The sequence below is a fragment of the Diabrotica undecimpunctata genome, chromosome 1 (assembly GCF_040954645.1).
Source record: "Diabrotica undecimpunctata isolate CICGRU chromosome 1, icDiaUnde3, whole genome shotgun sequence".
Taxonomy (NCBI): Eukaryota; Metazoa; Arthropoda; class Insecta; order Coleoptera; family Chrysomelidae; genus Diabrotica; species Diabrotica undecimpunctata.
Window position 1 is genome coordinate 185,222,348 of NC_092803.1, and position 15,571 is coordinate 185,237,918.

The 15,571-nt window shown below is 32.7% G+C and overlaps 2 protein-coding genes across 3 annotated transcripts in view; one reads left to right on the forward strand and one right to left on the reverse strand.

Annotated features, from left to right (window-relative positions):
• LOC140432696 (probable multidrug resistance-associated protein lethal(2)03659) overlaps positions 1–5,943 on the reverse strand; it is a 39,855-nt gene extending 33,912 nt beyond the window's left edge. Inside the window, exons 1-2 of one of the 2 annotated variants that reach the window (XM_072520759.1) lie at positions 5,467–5,943; positions 4,320–4,357 (exon numbers count right to left, since the gene is read on the reverse strand). In XM_072520759.1, coding sequence (XP_072376860.1) covers positions 4,320–4,354 — 35 coding nt within the window. In that variant the 5' untranslated portion in view covers positions 4,355–4,357; positions 5,467–5,943. The remainder of the gene's footprint in view (positions 1–4,319; positions 4,358–5,466) is intronic. The other variant, XM_072520757.1, reaches the window with a different exon arrangement.
• Positions 5,944–12,370: 6,427 nt separating this feature from the next.
• LOC140441582 (tRNA-uridine aminocarboxypropyltransferase 1) lies at positions 12,371–14,279 on the forward strand. Its single transcript, XM_072532411.1, has 3 exons — positions 12,371–12,695; positions 12,774–13,158; positions 13,875–14,279. The coding sequence occupies exons 1-3, from the start codon at positions 12,492–12,494 to the stop codon at positions 14,234–14,236; spliced, it is 951 nt and encodes a 316-aa protein (XP_072388512.1). The 5' UTR covers positions 12,371–12,491; the 3' UTR covers positions 14,237–14,279.
• The last annotated feature ends 1,292 nt before the right edge of the window (positions 14,280–15,571 follow it).

The following is a 15,571-nucleotide window of genomic DNA, read 5'->3' on the forward strand; positions in this document are numbered from 1 at the left end:
TCTGATCTAAGTTGTTTCGAGTGGAAGCCATTAATTTCAAATCATCCATATACAACAGATGATTAAGCTTCGCCACAACAGTGTTGTTAGTTTTCGCTAGGCAGAACCAAAGTGGACTCAACGAGTCTCCCTGGAAAAGGCCCCGATTAATAGGGATATCTTCATTTTCGATATTGGTTTCATCAGGTATTTGAAGGTGAATTTTAGTCTTCCACTCTGCTTCAAAAAGACCACGAGATTATCAGCGACTTTATATATTTTTAATATATCTATAAGCCATTCATGCGGTACTGAATCAAAAGCCTTCTTGTAGTCAATGAAGGCAGTAAAAAGGTTTCTTTTTTTGGTGTAGGCCTGGTTAGAAATTACTGAGTCGATGATACGTTGTTCTTTGCAGCCCATGGAGCGCTTAGCGCATCCTTTCTGTTGAGGCTCTATGATATTGTTCAGAGCACAGTGTTGGTAGATACGCCGGGCTACACAGGATGTGACCAATTTGTACAAAGTTGGAAGACAAGTAATTGGGCGGTACTTGGCTGGATCTTGGGTGTTATTTTGATCCTTCGGTATTAGATAAGTGGTTCCCTGAGTAAGAAATGATGGTATTTCCTGTGAATTAGAAATAATATTATTAATCAATACTGTTAAAAGTTCATGAACACTCCAAAACTTCTTTAGCCAGAAGTTTTGAACTCCGTCTGGTCCAGGAGATTTCCAGTTATGAAGCTCTTTGATAATGTTCGAGACTTCTTCAGTGGTGAAAGGCTCATAAGGAATATTCCTGTAGTGTTGACAGTAGTTCGTCGTGTCTTCAATCCATCCAGCATTTTTGTTTAGCTGGCGTCAAAAGTTGGTTTCCTCAAAACTCATGAATTTCTTCTTGGCTTGGGTAGGATTTACTTACATTTTCTACGGTGGAATTCAGTTTTCTATAGAAAGCCTTCTCTGCATTCTCAAAAAGTATATTGTCGCATTTACGGTTGTTACTAACTTTGTATCTCCTTAGGCGATCTGAATAAACGGAAAGTTTTTGTTTTAATGTGTCTAGGCAGTGTTGAGCTATGTTGTTTTCTGGATCATGTTGCGAGTGCCTTGGAGTGTTCAGAATTATTTCTTTAGTTCTTTTAATTACTTTTCGACTTCTTACTCCTCGGATGTATTCTGTAATTTGTCCAATATCCCTGCGCAATAATTCAATTTTACTCAGCAGTCTTTTTTTCCAGGGTGCAATTTTGTTTTCAGTCCTTCCGATATTAGTTCCCCGTCGTGTTCTGATCTTAATGCCCATAACATTAGCAGTGGCTGTTGCTGCACAATAAATCAGCATATGCATATATTTTAATGTATGGGCTTCCACGATTTAATTGGGTAGGACTTCAGTGTTCATAATTTGTAACAGCGCACCTAGTTTCTTACAAGAGTTTATTTTTGGTTGCGCGGTCTGCTAAGTGGGTTTCTACCATTAAACTCTTGTACGGCACGTGCCATTTCTCTTACCAGGCTATCGTGCAACTCGTTGTTGTCGTGCTGCGTATTAACAGGTTGAGTTTCTTGTTTGATGGGCTCAGGAATCTGCTCATTAGGGATTTGATTATGGACTTGATCCACAACTAGCTCTTGGTTATGAATCTCCCGTTCGACTTCGCTTCTGATGGTATCCTATTATTATTATTATTGCTATTATAGTATTTGGACATCACAAATGAGACAATAATGATAAAGAGTGTTCAAATACTAGCTTCAATGTCATCTGTTTATACCACGGCAGAAAGAGTAAAAATAATAAATTGGTAGTTTGAGGGCCATTCTGTACAAGAAAGTATTAATTTATTAACTACAGCTTTTGAAAATAGACCAATACCCTTAGAAAAAACTGTATTGGTCATTATTCATCAATTCGAAAACTATGGCTGTACTAGTGGCAGATTTAATCACTGCTAAACACCATTAGATCAATCTCGTGAAAAGAAAATTAGTCGACGCCGAAGTTGAAGTTAAGACTCATACGAGTATAATGGATCCATGTCCAAAAGCTGTGACGATCTACAAGTATATGGGGGGAGTAGATCTCCTGGATTCAATGTTGGGATATTATAGGATCAAACTCAGATCCAAAAAATGGTACATGCGTATATTTTTCCATATTATCGATTTAATGACTGTGAATGTGTGGATTCTTTGGAGAAAAATTTACAATGTGCATAATAATTTAGCTCTGGCAGATTTTAAAATGGCAGTAGCGGAGTGTTTATCCAAAGGTAATAAAGCTGGTTTTACTACAAAAAGAGGTCGTCCGTGTGGAGCTATGGAAAATTTACAAAACAAGAAAGAAGAGGTCCAGGAACCGATATTCCAATGCAAGATGTACGAACAGCTTGATATGGTCATCTTCCATTATGGTGTAGTGAAAGGCAAAAATGCAAATATACCTGTGGTTCAAAAAGCTTCATGAAATGCGAGAAGTGTAATGTTTTTCTTTGCTTAAACAAAGATAGAAATTGTTTTTACAACTTTCTTAGAAAGTGATAAAAAAATACATAAAACTAACCAAGTAAGATTTTTTTTATATTATTACCGTAATTTTGAAGTCAAGTTTGTAATGATAGATTTTTTTTTATAAAAAATAAAAGAATGATGCAGCAAGGGGTTAAAATATTGTATTTTTATTTCTTAGGTGTTTCAAAAAAAATTATTTTTAAAAATCTTCAGGTGTCCGGTACTGGGCAAGTCTCCAATATACTGATGAATGATAAACGTTTCAAAAATGTATGTCATAAATTAAATCACGCATTCCGGGGACAAAAATAAATTGATTGAATCCAACTTACCTTAGTACAAAAGTGTACACAAAAAAAGTTACAGCCCTTTGAAGTTACAAAATAAAAATTGTTTTTTTTTGCATTATCTCCTAAACTACTTGACATTTTGTAATAAAAATGGACACGTTACTTTCTTATTCTGAAAGCATTTTTCATAAAAAAGAAACAAAATCTAAGCGCACAGAACAATTTTAAGGGGGTGTGCAGCCCTAAATCCCCCCAAACTTTTGAGTACATTCAAATCAAATAAATTTTGTGGCATCATTAGTTTAACACATTATTTTTAAAATTTTTTGCTTCTTATCACTTTTTTCAAAAAACAGTTTTTATTGAGTTACGGACCTTTTCATTAACCTTTAAAAAATTACGTGCAACTAAATAAATGGCTTAAATGAATTAACAAGTACAAAAAATGTCCATAACCTCTATAAATATGATATTACAATAAATCTTCAAAATGGCCCCCATTTTCTTCAATACACATTCGGTATCATTTTAATAAGGAAAACCGAATGCGCTGAAAAATCATATTTTTCTGAAGAAATTGATTTGCAGCTTCAATTATTCTAACCCTTAATTTGTTGTTCGTCCTCTATTGTTACAGAATACACTTTCTCTTTCATAAACTCCCAAAAGCAAAAGTCCATGGGGTTAAGACCTGGACTTCTGGATGGCCAAGAAATAGGTGCGTCACGACCCCTTCCAATCTACCGACCAGGATACTGCCTGCAAAGGTATTCCCGGACTTCATTACTGTAATGAGGTGGAGCGCCATCTTGTAGAAACCACATATTTTGCCTTATTGCAATATTCACTTCTTCCAAATACTCTTGTAAATCGTTTGCCAAGAACTGCAAATAATTAACACCAGTTAACTTGTTGGGAAGAAATATTGGGCCTATTAGATTGTTATCCACAATTCCTGCCCAAACATTAACTTTGAAAGTCCTTTGGTGATGAGTCGTTTTTTTGCCGTGAGGATTTTCGTCGGCCCAAATGTGCTCGTTATGATGGTTTGTTATTCCATTTCTACTGAAGGTAGCCTCGTCGGTAAACAAAATATTTTTAATAAAATTAACATTTCGAGTGTTTTCCATTAACAACCAATCGCAAAATCCAATCCTTTTAGGATAATTTTCAACCAATAACTCTTGATCCATTATTAAGTGATAGGGTTTAAGCAGCTGATCCTTCAAACGCCTCCTAACCCTTACGTGAGGAACATTTAGTTGAGCAGCTATTACCCTTGTACTTGTTAAAGGGACTTCTTCAACGATTTCTAAAATGTCTTCATCAGTTGCATCCATTATTGGACGACCACTATTGCTAGCAACTTGCGGTTGGAATGTACCCGTTTCCCGTATTACACACCGTCGGGTGTATTTCGATTGGGGTATTTTACTGCACAACGCCTTGCGGCTGCTGCACTATTTCCTTGACATTCACCTTCGATATTCCCGATAGTTTATTGAAATCATAATTTAATCTGATCCAACTTACCCAAAGATGCCCAAAGTTAAATACATATCTGCCATTTCCTGAAATGTGTAGGTCATTGTAATATCAAAATTTTTAATATTAATCTTATTCACACAATAAATGATAGCTTCAAATTATTGACTATTATTGATGGAATAGAATAGCAGCAAGCAAAGTTAGGATAGCCATGTTGATCGCTAACATCCGGAACGGATAGGCATCGTAAGAAGAAGAAGATTGATGGAACAGTTTGTAATTATTGTTTCCGTAGAAACTAATTGTAATTTTATGGCCATCTAGGAAAAAACTAGTTTTTCGAAAAAGTGATAAGAGGCAAAAAATTTTTTAAAAATAATGTGTTAAACCTAAACTAATGATGCCACAAAATTCATTTAATTTGAACGTACTCAAAAGTTTGGGAGGATTTAGGGCTGCACACCCCCCTTAAAAATTTTCTGTGCGCTTAGATTTCATTGTTTTTTTTTGTATGAAAAATGCTTTCAGAACAAGAAAGTAACGTGTCCATTTTTATTACAAAATGTCAAGAAGTTTAGGACATAATGCAAAAAAAAAACAATTTTTATTTTGTAACTTCAAAGTGCTGTAACTTTTTTTGTGTACACTTTTGTACTCAGGTAAGTTGGATTCAATCAATTTATTTTTATCCCCGGAATGCGTGATTTAATTATTTATGACATACCTTTTTGAAACACCCTGTATACAAAATATTGGCAAATATAGTAAATAATAAAATCAATAAATATGTAGAAAAATACTACAAAACTACCAAAGTGAACACTTCAAAATAGGATAATAAGCGAAAGGTTACAGAGAAAGTCATAATTTCGTAACTTCCAATTCCAACATAGAAATATTCAGAAGCGTTGGGGTTTAAGCACTCTACCTAATAGATTCTAAAGTGCAGTGGAGTGAACGTTAATGCCCTCTGTCAAATCAACCATTTTAACTCATAAAATTGCTTAAAATAAAAGGAATATAAGTATATGAACATATATGTCTATTTCATCTTAGTTGTCAAACCATTTACTCCTGGTTTTATTGCTTATACAGATTGTAAAAGTAAATAAAGCATTATAAACTTATGAACTTAATGGTTAAATATTAATATTCAAGTAAATACCAAATTTTCCAAAAAATAGTTACTTACAGAAACGTGATCTTCGACAAAAGGTTAGACTCTTCTATGGGATGAACTGGCCTGACTTTATTTTGTTTAAATTGACTCATTGTACCCGCAGATCATCCTCAATTTAACAACTTGTTTGCACTAATAAACCAAAGACGACTTTGTCATAATTAGTTATTATCTTTATAGAATTTGTCGGTTCAGCCATTTTATCTGGATTGTTTACTTCTTTTCATTTTAATGCAACAAAAATGGTCTGTACAGGAAGTTATTATCATCTTAAACAATTGCTAATCATGGGGATTCACTACAATTTTGCACAAAGACTAAATGACACACTAGTGAAAAAATAAAAAACAAACGCATCTGATTTATTTCCTCCTTGCACTTGTATCATCGTGATGTTCTAAGATATGTATAAATAAATAATCACAGTACAATGCATTGCGTCAATACGGTAATCTTGGCACTATTAACACTATCATTGTGTAACATATTTAAGTAAAGTATGTTGAACTTTGATAGAAATATTTCATATCTTGTCTTGTCCAAAACTTATAGATAATTGTATATATTTAATATAAATATGTAAGTTTTTGAGTATATACAGTGCGGCCCATATTTATGGAATATTTTTTATTTATGAAATTATTGAATTTATTATTTACTATTAAGAAAAATCCTTAAACAAATAACGTTTTATTTTTAAAATATCTCTTGTTCATCTAAAGCATCGAGTTAGAATCTATGGAGAAGCTATGATCGTATTAACGTGTGTATTAAAAACATAGACCACAAAAGAAAAAAGCAAAAAATAGAGATATACACTTGGCATTTGTAGACCTGAGAAAGGCGTATGACTCTGTACCAAGGTCAGAACTATAAGAGGCAATGTACAAATTAGAAATACAGACGGAGCTCATAGAAGCTACAAAAGCTCTGTATAAAGAAAATAAAGTGTCCATTAAAATGGGAACAAGAATCATAGGAGACTTCACCACAACAAAAGGGCTCCTGCAGGGTTGTTCCACATCTCCAACCCGATTCAAAATATACTTAGAGAAAGCCTTGACTACATGGAAAAGAAAATGCGAAGGCATGGGAGTACGGGTACGGAACGAATACCTATAGACGTTAAGCTTTGCAGACGATCAGGTAGTGATTGCACAAGACCAAGACGACCTCAGCTACATGATGAAGAAACTACAAGAAGAATATACCAAGGCTGGCCTAGATATTAACCTCGCGAAAACAGAGTACCTATCTACAAGTGGAGAAGACATAGAAGATCTACAGATTGATGACAACGTAACAATCAAAGGAAAGGATAAATTTAAATACCTGGGGTTTATAATCACGAAAAAGGCAACAACAGAGGTAGAAATTACACAAAGATTAGAACAAACAAGATCAGCAATCCGACAACTTAACTCAGTATGGTGGGATAGACACCTAAATATGAAGACAAAAACGCAGATTTATAAAACATTAGTGCGAAGTTAGGATTACTACCTAACTTAAGTGCAAATACAGGACCATCAATCTTAAAAGGTGAAGTGGAAAAAGCCATACAACAAGCCAAAAACAACAAAGCCAGTGGACCAGATCAAATATACAGCGAATGGCTAAAATTACTCTCAAATGACAATATAAAAGAACTCACTGTACTTTTCAATTAAATATATGATACCAGTGAAATTCCATCGGACTGGTTAAAATCGATCTTTATTCCTCTACCTAAGAAACCAAACGTTAAGAAATGTAGCGACTGTAGACTTATTAGTTTAATGAGCCATGCCGTTAAAATACTGTTGCATATTCTTCTAAATCGAATTAACAACAAGTGCGAAGAAATAATTAGTCAAGAGCAGTTCGGGTTCCGGAGATGCCTTGGAACTAGAGAAGCACTATTTTCTATGCAAACACTCCTTCAACGATGTTGGGAGGTAAGAAAACCCGTATATATGTGCTTCATTGATTTTGAAAAGGCATTTGATCGCGTTCATCATACCAGACTAATTACCGCGTTGCAGAGCATCCAACTAGATGAGAAAGACATCAAACTTATTGCCAAACTTTACTGGAACCAAACAGCCATTATTAATACCAACAACAGAGAATCAAAGCCAATCAGTATTGAACGAGGCGTAAGACAAGGCTATATACTATCTCCCACCCTCTTTAACGTGTATTCTGAGAATCTATTTAGGGAAGCTTTAAAAGATCAAAAAGGAATAATCATAGGAGGAGAAATAATTAACAATATATGGTACGCCGACGATACTGTGATTCAAGCTGAAAACATCGACGATCTGCAGGAGCTGATCAATAGAGTTGACATGGAATGCACAAATTGGGGACTGTCGATAAATATTGATAAAACTAAATACATGGTGACCAGTAAAGTGGATATCGGCGCAACCCAACCGCTATTAAACCAACAACCGCTGCAAAGAGTTCAGAGATTCAAATACCTTGGATGTTGGATTACCCAAAATCTAGATCCATCCTTCGAAATTCGATGTAGAATTGAACAGGCAAGAAACTCATTTCAAAAATTCAAGCCTCTATTATCCAACAACTCTTTAAATTTGGAAATCCGTGAAAAGTTTACAAGATGTTACGTGTGGTCTGTACTTTTGTATGGATGTGAAACTTGGACTTTAAACGCCGATATCATGAATAAAATCGAGGCGTTTGAGATGTGGTTGTATCGAAGGATACTAAAAATTCCATGGACTAGCAGAACCAGAAACGAAGAAGTTCTTCGAAGAATGGGACATCAACGAACTCTATTAAATATTATTAAGAGGCGTAAACTAGAATATCTTGGACATATAATCAGGGGACCAAGATATGAGTTCCTTCGGCTAATTCTCAACGGTAAAATCGAAGGAAAGAAATGGATAGGACGGAAGAAATTCTCTTGGTTGAGGAATTTGCGGCAGTGGATAGGTTTGACAGCAGACCAATTGCTACACGTAACGCAAGACTGAGATCAGTATAAAAATATTATAAGCATGGTAGTCGCCGACGTTCCGTAGCGATATGACACTCTAAGAAGAAGAAGTGCGAAGTATTATGACATATGGGGCTGAAAATTGGATCATAAACAAGAAAAACAGCAGTAAGATAATAGATGCTGCAGAGTAACAAGAATGGATAGGAAAAGTAATGACGAAATAAAGCAAAGAACATCAATAGAAACAGACATACTAACATATATAGAACAAAAAAGATTAAAGTGGTATGGACATGTAAGAAGAACTAGCGACAGCAGATGGATAAAGAGAATAACCAAATGGAGCCCCATAGGAAGGAGGAAAAGAGGACGACCTCGAAAATCCTGGAGGAACGAAGTAGACGACGCCATGAGTAAGAGAGGCCTAAACGATGGAGAATGGAACAACAGAGAGAGATGGAAACGGTTGAGCGAATCCCTAAATATATATATATATATATATATATATATATATATATATATATATATATATATATATATATATATATATATATATATATATATATATATATATATATATATATATATATATATATATATATATATATATATATATATATTAAAAACGGCATCAGAAGGTATGGTTAACGATCATACAAATATGACGGTGGAATCAGGGCCGGACTTAATAATATTAAAACTACTATACAATTCTTCTTCTTCTTCTTCTTCAGCCTTAAGTAATCCAACTTTGGACATAGGCCTCCCCCAAATCAATTCAGTATTTTCTATTGTGCGCCACTTGCTTCCAGTTGTGTGCTCCGATCTTCTTAATGTTATCAGCCCATCTCATTTGTGGTTTTTCTCTGCTTCTCTTTCCTAACCATGGTCTCCATTGTTGTATTTCGTAGCTTCATCATTTATCCTTTAGTCGGACATTGTGTATGAATAGTTATTCAGAAGATTTAAACATAATCTAAAAAGTGCAATAATTTTTTAATAAACTATGATTTATTCTATGATAACTATGATACTAAGAAAGCAAAAAGGAAAAGAGTTGTTAAACACAATAAAAACAGCCAAAATTGAATACCTCGGTCACATCATGAGGAACACAATTAATTCTAAAAGAAAAGTAGAAGGAAAAGAAGTAGAGTATTTATTTAACTACATAACATATACAAATATTGTTTGTAGAAAGTCAAAAAAAACATACATAGTATTAAAAAAGGAATATAAAACGTTACTTAAATATATACAAACAATAACACATATTAAACAGAAAAACATTTATGGCAAAGTTACGGTAAGCAGTTCAGTGGATGTTCTGCAATGAGTCATATATTCTTCTGAGCAGTAAAAACAATATTTTAGAAGATATTTTTTTATAACTTTATCGAAACTATTACAGCTTAGCTGTTTTATACTTTTTGGTAAAATATTGTAATATAGTTATAATTAAGACTATTTTTTTTCTGAAAGACTTAATCTAAAGCGATTTGTTCGTAGGTAGTGACAGTTTCGCGTATTGTGAACATGGACATCAGACTGCTTTATTAAATTGGCATGTTTTCTGTGAATTTCAGTTAAAACTTTAAATATCAGCAGAATAGGTAGCGGCATAATTTTGAATTTGATAAAGAAAGGTCGGCAGTGTTCTAGATAACTAACCCCGGCTAAAATTCTGACAGCTTTCTTTTGCATTCTAAAAATTTGAAGTGCATTTATTGAATTGCCCCATATAATTACACCATAGTTTAGATGAGAGTGGAATAAGGAACAATATGTCATTTTTAATGTTTCAAAGTTGACAACCCTTGCTAGTTGGCGAATAACAAATAATGAACTTGATAGTTTTTTCTTAAGTTGTGAGATATGGGCCGACCAGTTAAGTCGATTAGCTATGGTTATTCCCAATAGTTTAACAGTCTCTTTGTTAACTAGATCATTGTGTAAATTACTTGCAGATAACGGAACGAGAACGGAAAGAAAATAAGGCAAAAAACAATACTAAAAACATACAGACGGTTACGACGGGAACAAAAAAATAGGGAAGAGTACCTACCTAATTATATCCCGCGGTTAACATTAAAAATATAACATATATACCTACATAATATATAAAGATAAATAAATACAATCAAAGAACAAGTTGTAACGGGATTTAATTAAGCATCCAGAAATCAGATCTAAGTAACCCAAATCAGTTTAAAAATTTAAAATCCTTTTAATAACATTAATCATTGCTTATTGCTCAATGTGATTGAAATTTGCAATGTAATCAAAAGCTTATTTAATATTGTGTACAAATTATATTAGTAAAACATGAATGCATAAACAAACGCAAGTGAAGTAAATACCTGGAAGACAACGGGAGTAGATCATTAAAAATTAAGAGTTAACAGTCGAAGCTAGTGTTGTCATCCATCAACTGGATACTCTCTCTATTAGTGTACTTAGAGAAGCAATAAAGTAATTATGAGTATCCAGAAATCGAGTTAATCAACCCTATGCAGGGGTAAACTGTTTTCTTCAGGGAATAAACCCTATGCAGGGTTTCTTTGGAGTAGCTGTGTCGTGGATAAGTTGAATGGCAAGGAGTTGGATTGGGGCAACTACAAAAATGAAACAAAGGGGTACTGACATAAGTGTCTTGGAACAAATGGACAAACAAAACAACAGGAAGGACCTCTAGCAATTTAAAATGGACGCCGCTTCGAGGTGCCAAATTATAACGATTACAACAACTAGTTGTAACTATTGAAATAATTATTAGAAATGAAAAATATATGTTTTTAAATGAAACTCATTCGTCTATCCTTCGTCAAAGGGAAAAATTTAATATGTATGTACTCACTCTTAACAACTTTTGAATAAAAGGGTACCCCGTTAAAATAGGCAAAATGACATCACTCCCAGAATTTAATTTCTTTTTATTTTTTACGTGCTACGTGATTAAAAAAAGTCAATTTTAGCCCGCCACCCCCTCCCCCCACTCCCTACCACCAAAAACATCAATTTGTCTTTTTTTAATTTTTTTTAAATTCCCACGCAGAATTAAGGCTTTTACAAAATTTATTTATTTTTTATACCCGTAGAGTGAGTAAAACCAGCCAAAATGCATATTATACACGTACAACATCCGAAGCGGTAGAAGATACAGTAGAAGAATATCGTCAGAAAGATACCACCTGATACATGAAACCATCTCTAACATTCCTGAACCAGAAACAATGATGATAATAGGAGATTGTAGTGCAAAAATAGGAAAAACTAAAATAGATGACCATTTGAAAGGAACGTTAGGTAAACATATATTTTAGATATTAAATCTTGGAAAATATTAGATTTTTTATACTGTAGTATTCTATATCATTTTGCCAATCTTAAAACACTTTCTGTTTTGATTTTCTGGGTCTTAAAATATACAGTGTTGAGCTTTTTGCAGTGTTTTTCTTCTTCTTTTTGCCACATTATCTTTATAATTTTACTTTTTAGGTAAAGATTCATTTCTCATGATACTGTTTAAACGTTTAAAAAGTATCAGTGAAAGAGCTTACAAAGGTACATTAATCTTACAAATTACATTAGAAATTTCCAACAGAAAGAAATTTTGTATATCTTTGTATTGTAAAAATTGGGCCCATTTCTCATAGTCTAAATTTTATTTCCGTATTAGTGGGCATCTAGTAATAAATACATAAAGAAAAATAATTCAAATAATAATTAATATCTTTTCATGTTACTTAGAAATAGAATGGAGTAATAATATATATTCTACAATTTTTATATAATATAGTACTACTAATTTTTTACAATACAAAATAAATATTTCAAAATATAAAGGATTGCAAATAAATATAATATATTAATCCTATTTAGGCCCTTATTTTTATCCTAAAACATCTGACTAGGCAATTAATATTATTCACATCTGGTTTAAGAGGTTGTCTAATACTAATTTCAAACAAAACAAATGATTGAGGTTATGTTAAAATTAAACACACTCCTGTGATTTTCAAACTTAAATACATGAATTTAAATTTTAATTTTGCTTAAGAAGTAACCTTTAACAGACAATGTAATGTCGAATCCAAAATCAGAAGAATCTCGCCAGAATTACATCGACCAAAATCCTTTTGATGGTTTAAAAATCGAGGACAACTCAATTTTAGGTACTTTAGAAGGTAGACATCCCTGTCCAAAATGTGCAAAATCGAGAAAGTTTTATTGTTATTCATGTTACGTGCCTATCAAGGAACTTGAAGGGAAATTACCTTCTGTAAGAGTAAGTTTACCCTATTTTCTATCACCCTTAAACAATTTTTGTATACTGTTTAATATAAGACAGTTTATTTTGTTTTAGCTACCAATTACAATTGACATAATCAAGCATAAACATGAAATAGATGGTAAAAGTACTGCAGGGCATGCAGCAATTTTGGCTAAAGATTATGTCAATATTTATACCTATCCTGACATTCCGGATTACACAGATCAAAATATTGTACTTATTTTTCCCAGTCAGAAAGCTATCAGTGTAAGCCAGTTGATATCCAATGGACTAGATCAAGATGTGATTGAACAATTCCAAAATGCACCTCTAGATGAATTGCCACAAGGCTATAATAGAAGTACATTAATGAAAAAAATTCCAAAATCTAGAGAAGAGTATGAATTTGGGGGAAATATTGGAAAGTTGCCTATTACAAAAGCAATTTTTATAGATAGTACTTGGAATCAGAGTAAAGGTTTGTGTTGTATTCCTATCATTATTAAAACACCATTTTTATGGATCTCTACTAACAATATTTTTCGATTATTAGTATCTATTCTACTGAAGCAAGGAATTAAAGAAAAATTGCTAAGTTGTCTGTGAGAAACACCCCAAAATAATAATAACACTTCCTTTGATTAGGGTAAAGTGGGGTAACAGTATGAATAGTTGAACAATGGTTATATCACCAGAACAGATCAAAACCATAAATTTCTCGATTAACTCTATTCATCTGAGATGACAAATTAGGACTGTGCATGCAATAGATAAGATTCCTTACAAATTATACACTAAATCCAGCTGTTCATACCCTAGCATACAATCTTCTGTTCTTCTTCTTCAGGTATATTGAAAGTTTGGTTAGAGCCGAACACTGGTTGGCAACATTTACATTTTCTTTTAACTTTATCTTTTAAACTGCCTGTCACTCAGCTTTTATTGTTTTCCTGTTTTCTTGTTCTTTTACAAACAAATATAGTCCCTGTTACAATGAATATATAATAAAACGTTCTACTAAAAGCTTTTAATCTTTTCTGTAAGGGCCATTTATTTATCAAAGGTTCAAATTCCCATTTCTACTACTCTCCTCTTGTTTTTTTCCTGGATCTCTTCCATCTGTACACTTTTAACTGACTATGAACTCTGACTCACCTTTACTCTAATTACATTTTAACATGATTATGATTTTAGGTATCTTCAAAGACAAAAGAATAAGCAGTATTCCGTGTGTAGTGATTCAGAATAGAATATCCCAATTCTGGAGGCATCAAAAAGGCAGTCCTAGGTGGTATTTGGCTACAATAGAAGCTATCCACCAATTTTTGATAGAAATACATCTCCATAGGTGGGGACTCAATCCCAGTTATAAAGGAATAAATAATTGTTTTACTGAAAAGTGTTTAGACCAATTTAAGTTGTTATATAATGATAGTGCTGAAGCTTACAATGGACAGTATGATAATTTGCTGTACTTTTTCCAGCATATGTATCAGCTTATACATGAGTATTATAACCACGAAGAACTGTATGCTTACAAAAGAAGACTAATGTGAAGAGATTTACTAAAAGTTTATTAATAAATATTCATATATTGTTTTTCTTTCTTTTTCTAAATGATAAGGACCATAGAGATAGTTAAACACATTTAAGATATACATAATGACAGATAAAATAGAAGATTCAGGACAGTGATTCAGAATAGTGAAGTAAGAGGTCAATTTTTTTCTCTTTGTTACAATCGTTTTATTGCCAAATAGACAAAGGTTAAATTTATTACAAAAAGTTTGTTTTGCCCCAAACCAATGCTATGAATTAAAAAAAAGAATAGTCAAGAGCTGATGTTGTTTCCTTTTTCACTCTTGTGTGCTGAGAAAGTGAATTCTCTGCTCATCGTATCTAACTTACTCATTATTTATACCAGTTTCTCTTTTAACTAGGCCTTTAATCTTCTTCCACAGGTCGATAGAAAATGTTCATTTTTCAAAATAAAAACCACATTTTTAGACGTGGTTTTTATTTTGAAACAAATAACTCAAAAAGTAAGTATTAATAGAAAAAAAATTTCTTAATAAAAATATAGTTTATAAAAAACAAAAAATGGCGTAATTATGATGTCTGTAGACCCAGTCCAAGCAGAGTTGAAGCTCACGAAAATAGGTTCTTATTTGTCAAATTCCAAATTGAATATTTCAACGTGAAATAAATAAAAAATTAAGCACTTTTCTGTAAAAACTCATCAAAGCTTTTTGAAAGTGTTTAAAAAAGATTTATTTTTGTTTTTTTTTTAAGTTTCTAGCATCATAAGAGAGTTACACTCAAATTAAAGTTGGTCAATTTTTTTGGTAAAAACATGAAAATCGCCCTCTAATAACAATTTAAATAAAATGAATCGTTCTTCTTCTTCTTGATGTGCCTATCCGTTACGAATGTTGGCGATCATCATGGCAATCTTTATCTTATCTGCAGCAGCGCGGAAAAATGCACAGATTGAACTAGATTCTGAGTTTAAATGAATCATTGCCGCTTTATAATTTACATTATTTATGTATTTTTTATATGATCTATAAGTTTGGCCGGTTTAAAGTGTTATTTATAAAAAATTTGTTTTAAAGTAAAAGAAAAATTTTTGGAAATTTTGAAAAAAATATTTTTTTTTTCAAAATAACAAAAAGAATTAGTGAAACAATAAATCTCGAAGAGTAAAAAATAAAGGTTTTGCTTTTCTGAACATTTTTTTTTGTTTTCTGTAAGACAAAAATTCCTTAAGATATTGTTGTTCAAAGTTTGCATACACTCATGATTAGTGAGTTGTTCAAGCCCTTTTAACCCATTAACCCCTTCGGTACGGTGATGCATCATGCTTGACTGTCCGCTCAGTACGATGATCA